The sequence below is a fragment of the Capricornis sumatraensis genome, chromosome 12 (genome assembly GCF_032405125.1).
Source record: "Capricornis sumatraensis isolate serow.1 chromosome 12, serow.2, whole genome shotgun sequence".
In the NCBI taxonomy this organism is placed as follows: Eukaryota; Metazoa; Chordata; class Mammalia; order Artiodactyla; family Bovidae; genus Capricornis; species Capricornis sumatraensis.
Genome location: NC_091080.1, coordinates 94,565,933 through 94,578,160, shown reverse-complemented (window position 1 = coordinate 94,578,160; position 12,228 = coordinate 94,565,933). Strand labels below are relative to the sequence as shown.

The 12,228-nt window shown below is 66.1% G+C and overlaps 1 protein-coding gene across 5 annotated transcripts in view; it reads right to left on the bottom strand.

The window, feature by feature from the left end:
* MCF2L (MCF.2 cell line derived transforming sequence like) overlaps positions 1-12,228 on the bottom strand; it is a 94,284-nt gene that overhangs the window by 31,918 nt on the left and 50,138 nt on the right. For all 5 annotated transcript variants that reach the window (XR_011145784.1, XM_068984483.1, XM_068984484.1 and 2 more), the window contains 2 exons: positions 9,869-9,952; positions 9,227-9,341 (listed from right to left, as the gene is read on the bottom strand). Coding sequence is in view for 4 of the 5 variants with exons in the window: in XM_068984483.1 (XP_068840584.1) it covers positions 9,227-9,341; positions 9,869-9,952 (199 nt within the window). In the remaining variant the exon portion in view is untranslated. The remainder of the gene's footprint in view (positions 1-9,226; positions 9,342-9,868; positions 9,953-12,228) is intronic.

Below are 12,228 nucleotides of genomic sequence, written 5' to 3'. Positions count from 1 at the left end.
GGCAGCAGCGCCCGCCAGCCAATCCCACGAAGGACTGAGAGCGCAGGCCTAGGCTCCAACTGGAGCACTGATTGCCAAGTCTCTGCACATATCTGCCACAGCCGCGTTTAAATGAAAACCAGAAATACATGGCATACATATAAATTACGTGCCCTGGCGGTACTCTGCCTGCTGCAAATGTTATGTAACACGGTGAGAGCTGAAACAGCCCAAACCCTCCCCGATTTCAGAGCAGGGACAGAGACACGGTCACACCTGTGTGGGTATGCACACCTGTGCCTGCGCGCCTGTGAGGGTACGTGCACGCCTGTACAGGAGCAGGCACACCTGTGAGGGTATGTGCACGCCTGTACAGGAGCAGGCAAGCCTGTGAGGGTACATGCACCCTTGTATAGGAACAGGCACACCTGTGGGTACATGCATACCTCTACAGGAGCAGGCACGCCTGTGATGGTCCGTGCACACCTGTACAGGAGCAGGCACGCCTGTGAGGGTCCGTGCACGCCTGTAAAGCAGCAGGCACGCCTGTGAGGGTGTGTGCACTCCTGTACGGGAGCAGGCACGCCTGTGAGGGTGTGTGCACTCCTGTACAGCAGCAGGCACGCCTGTGAGGGTACGTGCACTCCTGTACAGGAGCAGGCACGCCTGTGAGGGTATGTGCACACCTGTACAGAAGCAGGCGTCCCTGTGTAGGTGTGTGCACCCCTGTGCAGGTATGCACTCCTGTGTGGGTTAGGGTCCTCTGCTGAGACTGCCCATCCCCCACTGGCCCCTCTCCCCTGGGGGGACTCACAGGCTGTCCCCTGGTAAGCAGCACATGCCACTTCTGCACAGCCTGTGTCTGCACGGCCCCCCCTTCTGACTAGCTGCCCTGCGGCCCCGCTCCTCCTGGGCCCGCAATGTCTCCTCTGCGGCCCCTGTGCTGACGGCCTGTTCCGTTTAGAAACAGGCAGGGCGGGCTGCCTGGCCACGGGCGGGAAGACACAGCCCCGAGCCTCCACTCACTGCCTGCCTCACTCACACATCTCAGCCACCAACCACCGCCCAGTCCCTTGGGGTCTTTAACTCGCTCTGTGCGTTTGAATGCCAGATGGTAGAAACTCCGTGACATCAAAGCCTCCTGTTGCGCCTGCAACGCACACAGCAGCATCATGAACGGCACCGGCAACAGACGCAGCAGAGCGGCGAAGGCGCCTTTGAGAACAGCCGTTTCAGGTGGAAGCAAGGAACCCGTGGGATTCACGGCAACCTGGCCCTGAGGGCGGGCCTGTAGGCCGGCAGGTGTTGAGCAGACAGCTCGCGCCCCTGGTTGAGGAAACACACAGACTCGAGCTCTGTGGTCACCTGGCCACTGCCCAGCAGGGGCTGGTGGGGCGGCTCAAGGGACGGGCCTCTCCCACCCACAGGCCCGGCACCGAAGCTTAGACTATGCCTCTGTCAACCCTCGTAATGACCCAGAGGCAGCCGGAGTCACGGACGGAGGCTCAGACAGACAGATCATTTGCCTAGAGTCACACAGCTGGTGAGCACAGCCGGGACGCCCATGGTCTGGCTCCCCGTCCAGACCCCCCAGGCTGCGTCCACCCTGCAAGGTAAAGCAGCCCCTCCGTCCCGCCCACCTGGGACTGTGCGGCCAGGCAGGGTCCTCCCCTTCAGGGAGCCCAGCCCCAGAAGCAGATGGCGAAGAGGCCCCACCCCAGGACCCGGCTCGATGCCACAAGTGGGCTCTCCCAGCCCCATCTTGTCTCCACCACGCCTCCACCACCAGACGCAGCAGGAGGCGCCTCACGTGAGGACCAGGGGCCCCCCCACGGCCCCTTCCACCCCCAGGACTGCAGCCCCAGAGCCAGGCCACGTCCCGCCCCCAGGAGCCTGGGCCCAGCCCCCGGGGCCCATCCACCACCCTGTGCGCACAGGAAGGCCCGTCTGTGACCTCACACGCCCAGGGGAGAGAGCGGGCGGCCCACGCTCGGTCATGGAAAAGCCGGGTCCCCCAGGGTCCCTGTGCACCAGGCCTGGGGTGGACTGTGCTGAAGGCGGCGGACAAGGAAACCGGAGCAAATAACTGGGAAGCTGCAGCCACACAGACGAGCCCCCGGACCCAGGCACACACGGGCATGTGCGCACACAGATGCAACCTGCAGCCTCCTGACGGCTGCCAGAAGGGGCCGCCGAGTGAGGCTGATGAGTCACTTTTGGCCCAAACAGTCCAATAGGCAGAGCGGTCTTGCAGACTCTGGTTCTGGGAGCCACGCGTGCACGGGAGTCCTCTCCAGCACCCCAGGCCTGCTAACTCCTCAGGGGGCCTGGGCACGGCCAGCTCTGCTCTGACCCTCACGGCTGAGCAGCCCGAGGGCGGCCTCAAGACCAGGCCTGAGGTCCCCGCATCTCCCTGCCCAGCTCCGGGCCCAGTTCTCACTCCTGACGCATCACAGGGCAGGGTCGGGCGGAGCCTCGGAGCCTCTGGTCCCCGCCTGGCCTCATCCCCGACCACAGGGCTCACGGTGGGCCCTGACCCGGGGCCACGTGGACCAGGCCCGCTCTGCCTGGCGCTGGGGAGGGGAAGCAAGCCCAGCAGTGGGGCTGGGGGGACTAGTGGGCCCTTTCGGGAGGGGCTGGCAGGAGATGCGGGCAGGCTGGCGTCTGTCCCAGATCAGGCCTGACAGGTGCGGACAGGCGTCGGGGAAGTGGGTCCCCAGGGCCCGTGGGAGGGAAGCTCTGGCCTCCCAGAGGGGCCCTGGAGGAGCAGATGGGCCCTGGGGGCGGGGTCAGCCCGGGGTGGGGAGGGGGTGGGGCCAGGCCAGGTGGCGGGGAGCAGGCGGGGTCAGCCCGGGGTGGGGAGGGGATGTTGCCAGGCGGGGCGGGGTTTGGGGTGGGTGAGGCACAGTCCCACTCGCAGGCCCCCCTCCCCCGACCACACTGCTTTGCCCGTCTCTCTCCATCCCACCCTTGGACAGGGTCTGGGAGGCTGCGAACGTCACAGAGACATGGCTGGGCCCACGCACTGGGCCTGGGCTCGCCCGCCGGGTCTGGGCGCGGGGCCACGGGGCAGGGCCGCAGCGCTCAGGCCCAGCCCTGGTTCCGGCCGCCGCTCCTCCGTTCTCCCAACTCAAAGCTGCCCCGTTAGGCACGGCTCCTGCAGCAGGGTCCCTTCCCACTGGTCAGCTTGCCAGAGCTCGACAGCAAGGAAAGCCTCAGACCTTCCACAAAGCTCCTCACGCGCTGACAGCGCCGCACCCGCCCTCAGGCTCTGCGGCCGCCAGGGCCATTCACGCGCCGGGCACAGCAGGACAGGGCAGGCGTCCCGGGGACGCAGATGGCCGCGACCCCCCACAGCCCAGTGGGCACCCTGCTTTGTGCTCAGCCGTGCCCAACTCTGTGAGCCCAGGGACTGCAGCCCGCCAGGCTCCCCCGTCCACGGGCGTCTCCAGGCTCGACTGCCAGGGTGGGTGGCCATGCCCTCCTTCAGGGCATCTTCCCGACCCAGGGATCAAACCCAGGTCTCCTGCACTGCAGGCAGATTCTTTACCATCTGAGCCGCCAGCTAGGGGAGAAGCCCCACTGAGCACATAGATTCCGTAATCACATTAAACACACACACTCTGGGCCACCGCTCTGGAACCGGAGTGACTGCTCCCCCGAGGGTGTAAGCCCGGTGCCCCTCGGGAAGCCAGACTCCCGTGAGGACCCTCCGGGATCCGTGGTACCTGTTTTGCGCGCAGGCTCCAGGTCGGGGCTGGCCCGTCCGCCCGCGCCCTCCGAGTGGGTCCTGGGCCCAGCCGAGGTCCTCGCTGAAGCTGCTCAGGCACCTCCCTCCTCCCAGAGCTGAAACCCCAGCCGAGGCAGCCTGGGGGTCCACAACCTCACTGTGTGCACAGGCTGGTCGGTCAGCCTGGGCTCCCCAGGAAGGGGCTCCCCACACCCCTCACGGCGGCGCAGGGCGAGCCCCCTCCTCCGGCTAGGTCTTGTCCTCCTCCCGCGGGTGAAGGGCAGGGCCAGCTGCCCTGAGCCGGACACCAGCACATCACAGCTGCGCATCCCCCGGGTGGGCACAGCCCACGCTGAACCGCCCGATACGGCAGCCCCCGGCCCCTGGGAACTGAAGGACGGCCAGCCCAGGCTGGGAACTGAACTTTTATGTTATTTAACTTTAATTTTTCAAATTAAATGACACCGGATGGCAGTAACAGAAAAAAAGATGACAAGCAAGCAAGCAGTCTGAGACGGGTGGCCTCGGGCTCCCTGGGAGAATGAGACCGGGAGGACGAAGAGACAGAACCCGTGGGGAGAGGCTGCCCCGTGGAGAGGGGACCCTGAGCTTCAGACACACGGGCCAACAGGCTGGGGCCGGCCGCGGACGGCAGTGAGAATGGTCTTCACTTGCTTCTTTCGTGAGCCCGAGGGCCTGAGGACAGCTACAGCAGAGCTCCCCACCCGCCAGATGGCAGGAAGCCGAGGGCGGCCCCGGCTGGGGCTCACTGCCCGGTCCATCCACACCAGCGGCAGCTGCAGGCAGGGCGCCCGCCACAGGCCGTCGACAGGAAGGGGCTAGGCACGTGTGTGCAGTCTGGCTTCAGGAGATGCGCACAGGGACGCAGCCGGACGCTCCCTGTGGGTTCCTGTGGGAGGGTGAGAGCTACTGCCTGTCTACAGATGTCTGGGGTGTTCAGGACACGTTCACACATTTTCTGTCTTTATGTGCAAAAGTCAACCGAAAATTCACGTGGACGTCACAGCCAGAGCAAGAAGTGAGGTGCTGCCAGGGGATGAAGGCCGGACGATCTACAGCTTAGCGAGCTCGACGGGGCGGCCCAGTGGGCACATGGGGTTGGGAGCAGCCTGGCTGCACGACTCTGCATGAGGCGGGGCCAGAGCACGGGGCTGGAGGTTAAGAGCAGCACTCAAACCCTGCTCCTTCTGCAGGTGCCCTGCATTTCTGTCATGCAGCCCACAGAAACTGCGTGTGGGGACACGCGTGCACGAGTGCGGTCTGCATGCTCGTGTGTGGGGTGCGTGCACAGGTGTGCAGTATACACTCACTCCTATGTGTGTATGAGCATACGTGTGTGTGGTGTGTGATGCATGCCTGTGTGTGCACGTGTGTGTGGTGAGTGCACACACACACCTGTGTGTACCTGTGGTGAGTACATACACACACGTACCTATGTGTGCACATGTGTGGTGAGGACATGTTCACCTGTGTGTACACACATGTGGTGCGTGCATGCACCCCTGTACCCGTGTGTATACACGTGGTGAGCATGTGTACACCTCTATCTGTGCACTTGGTGAGCACATGTACGCCTGTGTGTACACACGTGGTGCGTGCATGCACCCCTGTACCTGTGTGTACACACGTGGTGAGCGTGTGTACACCTCTATCCGTGCACGTGGTGAGCACACGTACGCCTGTGTGTACACACATGTGGTGTGTGCATGCACCCCTGTACCTGTGTGTACACACGTGTGGCGAGCACACTTATGCCTGTATGCGTGCACCTCTCCTCGGGGTGAACGTGGCCCATCACGAGAACCACCTGGGCGAGGCTCCTCTGTCTCCAGCATGGGGTGATCTGAGCTGGGTCCACAGAAAGTCCGCATCCTTATTGGCCTCAAGTCATCTGGGACCCAGGCCTGTGGTCCCCAGGCTGGGGAGAGGGAGCAGGCGTGCAGGAAGGTGACCCTTGGATGTTATCTTCCAAATGTGGTGGGCAGGTATTGGGGGCCCCCAGGGATCCTGCAGGGCGGCTAAGTTGGTCCTTCTGTGACCCTACACGTGAGTGTGCACGTGTGTGCCTGTGTGTGTCTGCACGGGTGTGCACCTGTGCCCACAGGGAGGCCTCCGGTGACCACCTTCACTGGGAGGGGGTCAGCTTTTGCCGCTAGGAGGGAGGGAGGGGAGAGGGGTGTTTCCAGGAGACCAGGAACAGGTTTCCTGTTCTGGTGTGTCTGCTGCGTCCGGGTGAGGCCTGCCCGGCAGCCAAGAGTTTCAGAATGACCCGCGACCGTGAGCCAGACACAGCGGCCTGAGCTGGCTGTGCCGACCCCATGTGAGATGGCAGAGCTAAGAGCAGGGGAGAACGGTTTCAGAGGACCAAGGGAAGCTTGTTTGGTGAGCGTGGGGTCCGCGTCTGGGAAGCCGGGGGCTCGTCCACTGGACCTGCGTGGACTGTAGAGCCGGTCTGGTCGCAGAGCGCCCCCGGCCTGCCTGGAGTCGGTGTCGCCTGGGGTTTCTAAAGGCGCCCCCTCCCCAGCCTCCGGACTCCCTGGTTTAGGAGACGCGGGACCGCAGTACCGGCCGCGGCCACCAGGTGGCAGCCCACCCCCATCCCGGGTCCCACACGAGGGAGGCGCCACGGGCAGCGTCCTTTCCCTGCTTTACCCGCGGACACCGAGTGTCTCCCCACCTTTAAAGGTGCACCGAACCTTCCAGAAACGCAGCTGCGTGTGAGCTGACAGGTGGCAGCACTTCGGCTTCCCTCACTCAGGGCCGATCCCCACCACGCCCCAGGAACCGCCCCGAAAGCACTGGGGGGCAGGTGGAGGGCAGGTGGGGGGCAGGGCTCGGGGTGCGGGCCCCCCAGACCCCCGCCTGCTGGACGGCCTTTCAGGCAGCCCCTCCCCCGCTGGCCCTTCACGCAGCTGAGGCCAGTTGGTCCCAACGTGGGGTTTCACTGCGGGTGGAAGGGCAGCGGGCCCACCAGATCCCCGCTACACCCTGCACCCTGCAGAAGGGGCTGCGAGCGGGACGCGCGTGACCATCACGATACACACGTCCGCCTAGACACGGAGCCGCGGGCCTGGGCCGCACGCACGTCCACACACCACGGGCCCCCAGGGGCACAGTCACACACGGCCTGTCCTCAGCTTCAACGGGAAGCATGTGCCGGGCTCGCAGGGACCGCGCGGACAACCCTGGAGGTGAGGGGTGGGAGGCTCCACCCTGCTGGGGTGAGAACTCCTTAAAAGGGGGAGAGACAAAGGTGCCATCCGCCTGAAGGGGCGAAGGGGCGGCAGGGGTGCTGCGGTGAGGGACGGGGCGGGGGCCCGCCCCCCAGGCCTAAGCTCCCCAGGCCTAAGCTGACCTCACTCTTGTCAATGAAGCCTGTCTGAATAGCAGACTCTCACCGAGGAGCCGCTGTCTGAACTGCATGCGGGGCAGACACAGACCAACTCCGAGTGCCGGCGAACGGGGACAGCCCAGCTGAGCCCGCGAAGCTGGGCCGCCGGGACTGGGGCCTGGGGGTGGGGGGCGTAACGGAAAGCCCCCCACAGGAGGGGGCCTGCACTCGAGAAGGAGCCACCCAGGCCGAGGGCGTGAGAGCAAGGGCCCCGAGGCCAGGAGGCCTGAGGGTCAGCAGCACCCGCGAGGGTGGTGACCCAGGGCGGGGAAACCAAGAAGGTGGGGGGTCGGCCTGCTGTGCCCAGAGAAGGCTCACCTCTGCCCCGCCAGAAAGAAAGGGACCTCTGCCCTTTCCACGCCTGGGAGTGACCTGAAACCTGAGATTCCCGCAAAGGCAGGGAAGGTCGCCCCAGAGAACCGTCTTAGGGGCAGTGGGAGGCCACAGAAGCCCCCATGGCCCCTGGCTCAGCCAGCGCGGAGAGACCACCGCAGATGGCGGCCCGCCAGGTGTGCGGTCCAGGGCCCACCACCGCCTCGGCTGGGGCTGGGGAGCCAGAGACGGCTTGTGGCCACTTCCGGCCTCAGGACTCCGGGCCGCACGCCCCTGCACGGGGGCGCGAGGGGGACGGCCAGGGGACGGGGTTGCAACGCAGCGGCCAGGACTCTCCAGCCCCGGGAGGAGCACACAGCCCACCCGCCTTCGCAGACACCTGCTAAGTCTCTGACTCCCTCGCCGACGGCCCAGGGAGGAGGAGCGGGCACTTGGCTGGCTCCATGCAGGGACCTAACACGGGCGTGGGCGACATCTCCACCCGGGGCAGGCAGCACCACGCTTGGCTCCCAGGTGAAGGACTGAGAACAGGGACTCAGACCCTCCCTAGGCAGCGTCCACACGGGCCTCACTGCACTGTGAGCTCCACTGCCCACCCTGGGACGGACCTGGGGTTCACAGGCAATGGTGGGGGACAAGCCACAGGGGACGAGGGTCCCCGGGGGAGCACAGGAGTGGCGTCACAGGGGGCCAAGGGCCACGCTCCTCCTGGACACGGAGCGTCCACCCCTGGAGACATCACGGAGGGCAGCTTGCCGAGCTGGCCAGAAGCCCACCCTCCGGAGAACCAGTGAGACCACTGGGGCCCACGGTCAGCAGCCCACAGCCAGCTGTCTCCCTGCTAAAATCCTGGGCTCCCTGAAACCAGTGTAGCCGCTCTTCCTCTTACTGGCCTGTCCCCGGCGTCCCATCCCCAGGGCTGGGTGGCTTTTCCATGTCCCCCTGCTGGGAAGCCAAGAGCCAGACTCACCGTCCTGGGCCCCCACCCCAAACACCACGCGGTGCCACTCCACACGGGCAGCCCCACCTCCTGCCCTCCCCAGACCCTTGAACCCACTCAAGCAATGTCACCCTGAGGTCCAGGGCCCTCGTCCATGGGACAGGAGCAACACCTGCCTTCCTGGCTGGAAATCCAAGGGTGACGGTAAATGAGAGGCAGGACAGCTGGCCTCCATGAAGTCCCTCACGGCTTGCCCGAGGGCCCTAAGGAAGACCAGTCACTCCCAGGACAGTGGCTAGACCACCCACCTCAGCTCGGCTGCTCAGAGCCTGGCCCAGCAAGTCGGGTCCACAGAAAGAGGGGACGGCGTCCACAGACCCCCACCCCACCCCGTGGTGCCCTCTAGGTCCTTCTGCCAAGTGACCCTCACCACCCACGGCCTGCGGAAGGGCTCTTCCATCCTAACACCCCCACCCACGCTGCGCGGTGAGGCGTCAACGCTGACCAGGTCCTGAGAGTCACACCTGCTGTTTGCCCAGCCTCCAAGATTAGACCGGCTCATCGCGCTGTGACTTGGAACCTGGCCGAGGGGGCATGCTGACCGCACCCTCGGGGCAAGCCTGCCCTGCACTCACCTCCCCCTCGGGCACTTTGAAAAAGAAACATCAGCCGCCAGGCCACTCCCTGCAGCCCAGCGGGTTGGCTGGAGCGGGAGGTCCACACCTCACCCGTCCAAGGCGGGGCACCCGGGCAGCGCTGCATCCGCCCCTGGCCCCCTGGGCGTGGAGGAGTCTCTGCACCCCTCGGATGAGGGATCGGGGCCCTCGCGCACCTGGGGATGCTGGTGAGGTAGGTCATGACATTCTGGAAGTCCTGGTCCGGGACGTCGCTGAAGGCCGGGTAGTCGGGAAAGGTGATGACCGGGCTGCCGTCCTGGCCCCGCCCGCCTGGGGAGAGCGCAGGGCAGCAGTCGGCATCCCTGGGGCCTCAGGGGCGGATGGCCCCAGATCCCACCGCGGGCCCACCGAGCCCCAGCGCCCCTGCACCCCGCCCCGCCCCGCCCCGCCCCGCCCCGCCCCGCAGGATCACAGAGCCCCCGCCCCCATCCCACCCCGCCCCCCCCCCGCCGCCCCATAGCCCCATCCCCCACCCACGCCCCTGCACCCCGCCCACTCCCGAGTCCCGCCCCCTGCGCCTAGCCCCGCCCCCGCCCCGCCCCGCCCCGCAGGATCACAGAGCCCCCGCCCCCATCCCACCCCGCCCCCCCGCCGCCCCATAGCCCCATCCCCCACCCACGCCCCTGCACCCCGCCCACTCCCGAGTCCCGCCCCCTGCGCCTAGCCCCACCTATGCCCGTGCCCGCCCACCACCCAGTCCCGCCCTCGCCCTGCCACTGCCACGCCCCTTAGCTCCGCCCACGCCCCTGGGCCCCGCCCCTGGGCCGCGCCCCGCCCCGCAGGGCCTCGGCACTCACCTGACAAGTAAGCGAAGCGCTTCTGCAGCTGGTCCCGGATGTCGGCGGCACAGAGCGGGCTGATGTCGTGGTGCATGATCTCATCTGCGGGAGGGCAGAGCAGACGGACACGCAGTCACCGGGGACCGCCCCCCGCGCCTCGGCTCGATCAGCCCCACCGCGGACATCGAGGGGACCAGCGCTCGCGGGCCCGACAAGGGGGCTCCGCTTTCCTGTATAGACACCCTTGTTTCTCAGCGCACAGAAAGCTGTGTGCGGAGTGAGTCATCAATATTTAACGTGTGATGTGCGTCAGAGGCACGCAGAAAGGCGCAGGGATGGACACAGAGGGACGAAGGGACAGAGAGGGGCAGGCAGGCAGAAGGGAGGCCGGGGGTGCAGAGCAGGGCCGGGGCTGAGGACGGCCCCCGGACAGCTGCTCAGGGAGCCGGCCGCTTTGGTCTGCAAGCGCACAGCCATGTCCTGGAAGTGGCCTAGGCCATCCCCGGGGCCCTCACCTGCTGTCTACACAAGGACTCGCTGGTCAGAATGGAAACCTGGCCACCGCAGTGGGCCCAGACACACACACCTGGCGCCTCACCCCTGCCAGACACTGACCCTGAGCAGGGCTCCGAGCCCGTCCACAGCCTGACGCCGACGCCTAGACCAGGGCCGGCAGCGCCCCAGTCACAGCCTGGAGGCGTCGGCCAGAAACAAAGGATTAGCAAGACTCCTGGGAACACAGACGCGGACAGGGGCGTGTGAGGTGCTGGGGCGTCGGCGGGCGGGGCCAGGGTGCTGGGCCCACAGGACCTGCATCTTAGCGCTTCCTGGCTGCTACCGCAGGACTGACATCCCGTGTTTGGTGTCTGAAGGCCTGGGTGTCCTGGAGATTTCTCTGCAGACACTCACGACTCACGCTGGTCACTGGCAAACGGCTCGTCTATACCCGGATTAAGACACAGGCCCCTCACAGGCTGGAGATTTGGGCCACTGAGGCCTGGGAGAGAGCTCCACGGAGGGAGCGAAACGCCCTCCGCCCTCTGCGTGGCCGAGCCTCCATCCCGCAGTCAGGCACGCGGGAGCAGGTGCTGTGTTAGATGCACGGCGAGTCCCAGAACCTGGCTGTTGTCTGTGGACCTGCCGCCCCCACACCGGCTGCCCTGTGAGTCTGCCTGGTGCAGACGAGGAGGGGGTGGGGCCATGCCCCTGGCCCGCTGGGCCCACAGAGCGGGCAGCACTCCGGGTCTGGGACTGAGCGGGGGTTCGCGCCCATCACACTCAGGCCCAGGGCTCTGGCAGTCGGCCCACGGCAGCTCGGGGCGACGCAGGCCTCTCTCTGCATGGACACCTCTCAGCTCTGCTTCTTTTGTGGGAGGAAAACAGCTGGAAACGATTGTGCCAAGAGAACATGAAGTGTTTCTAATTCCAGACGCGGTGGATCACGGCCGTTACATTGCGTTTGTTTGGAACACGCGTCGGGTGTGAGACACGCAGCTGCGAGGAGGCTGGGAGGCCAGGTTTCACGCTGCCCACACTGTCTGTCGAGCATGGACCCTGGGCTCCTCGAGGCCAGCTTCTGCCGCCCAGGACAAGCATGTCACAGAGACGTTCCCCTGGGCAGCAGTTCAGGGTTCAAAGCAGGATGGCCTGCACGGTCCATTCAGACAAACAGACACGACTCCTCCACGTTCGGTGGCCGCTGGCTGCCCCACAGAGAGCGGAGAATCCCCGAGCAGTTTCCAGCCACCTCGAGGCCCGCAGTGTGTGTCACGTGACCCCCCCGTGGACAGCGGGTGCTGGGGGGAGACACTCACTTCTTTAACCTGCACTCGAGGGGCCGCGGCTGGTTGAGAAGGAAGTGAGCTGCCCGCCTGCCCCTTCTGTGGTCTGGGACGGGAAGTGGGGTTGCCCCGCCCACTAGCTCAGGGTCAGGGGCCACCCGGCTCCTCCACAGACCCACTCTGCGTCTGCACAGAGCCTCAGTTAACCACCGAGCCCAGCCTTCCTGTGGCCCAGACGTGCATGGAAACTCCAGGCTGTGACCCGTCACAGGGCCCTTTGAGGCAGGAGGGGTGCAGGGGGGAGGTCGGGAGGGGCTGGGCACCTGGGGCGGGAGGGGGTGCTCAGGGCCCCGGGCCACAGAGCCCGCTGCCTGGTCAGGGGACAGTGGGAATGGCCCCTTGCTGAGCTCACGGCTCACCCGTCCAGAGACCCAGCTCAGCTGTACACAAGGACAAAGGGGAAGGACCCCCCGTCCCGCGCTGGAATCTCTGCCCACAGAGCCGTCCCCCGAGTTCCGCTTGGTCTGGGCAGCATCAGAGAGTCGGTGGGGGGTGGGGGGGCCACTCTTTCATCTTTACACCGCTTCATCTTAACAC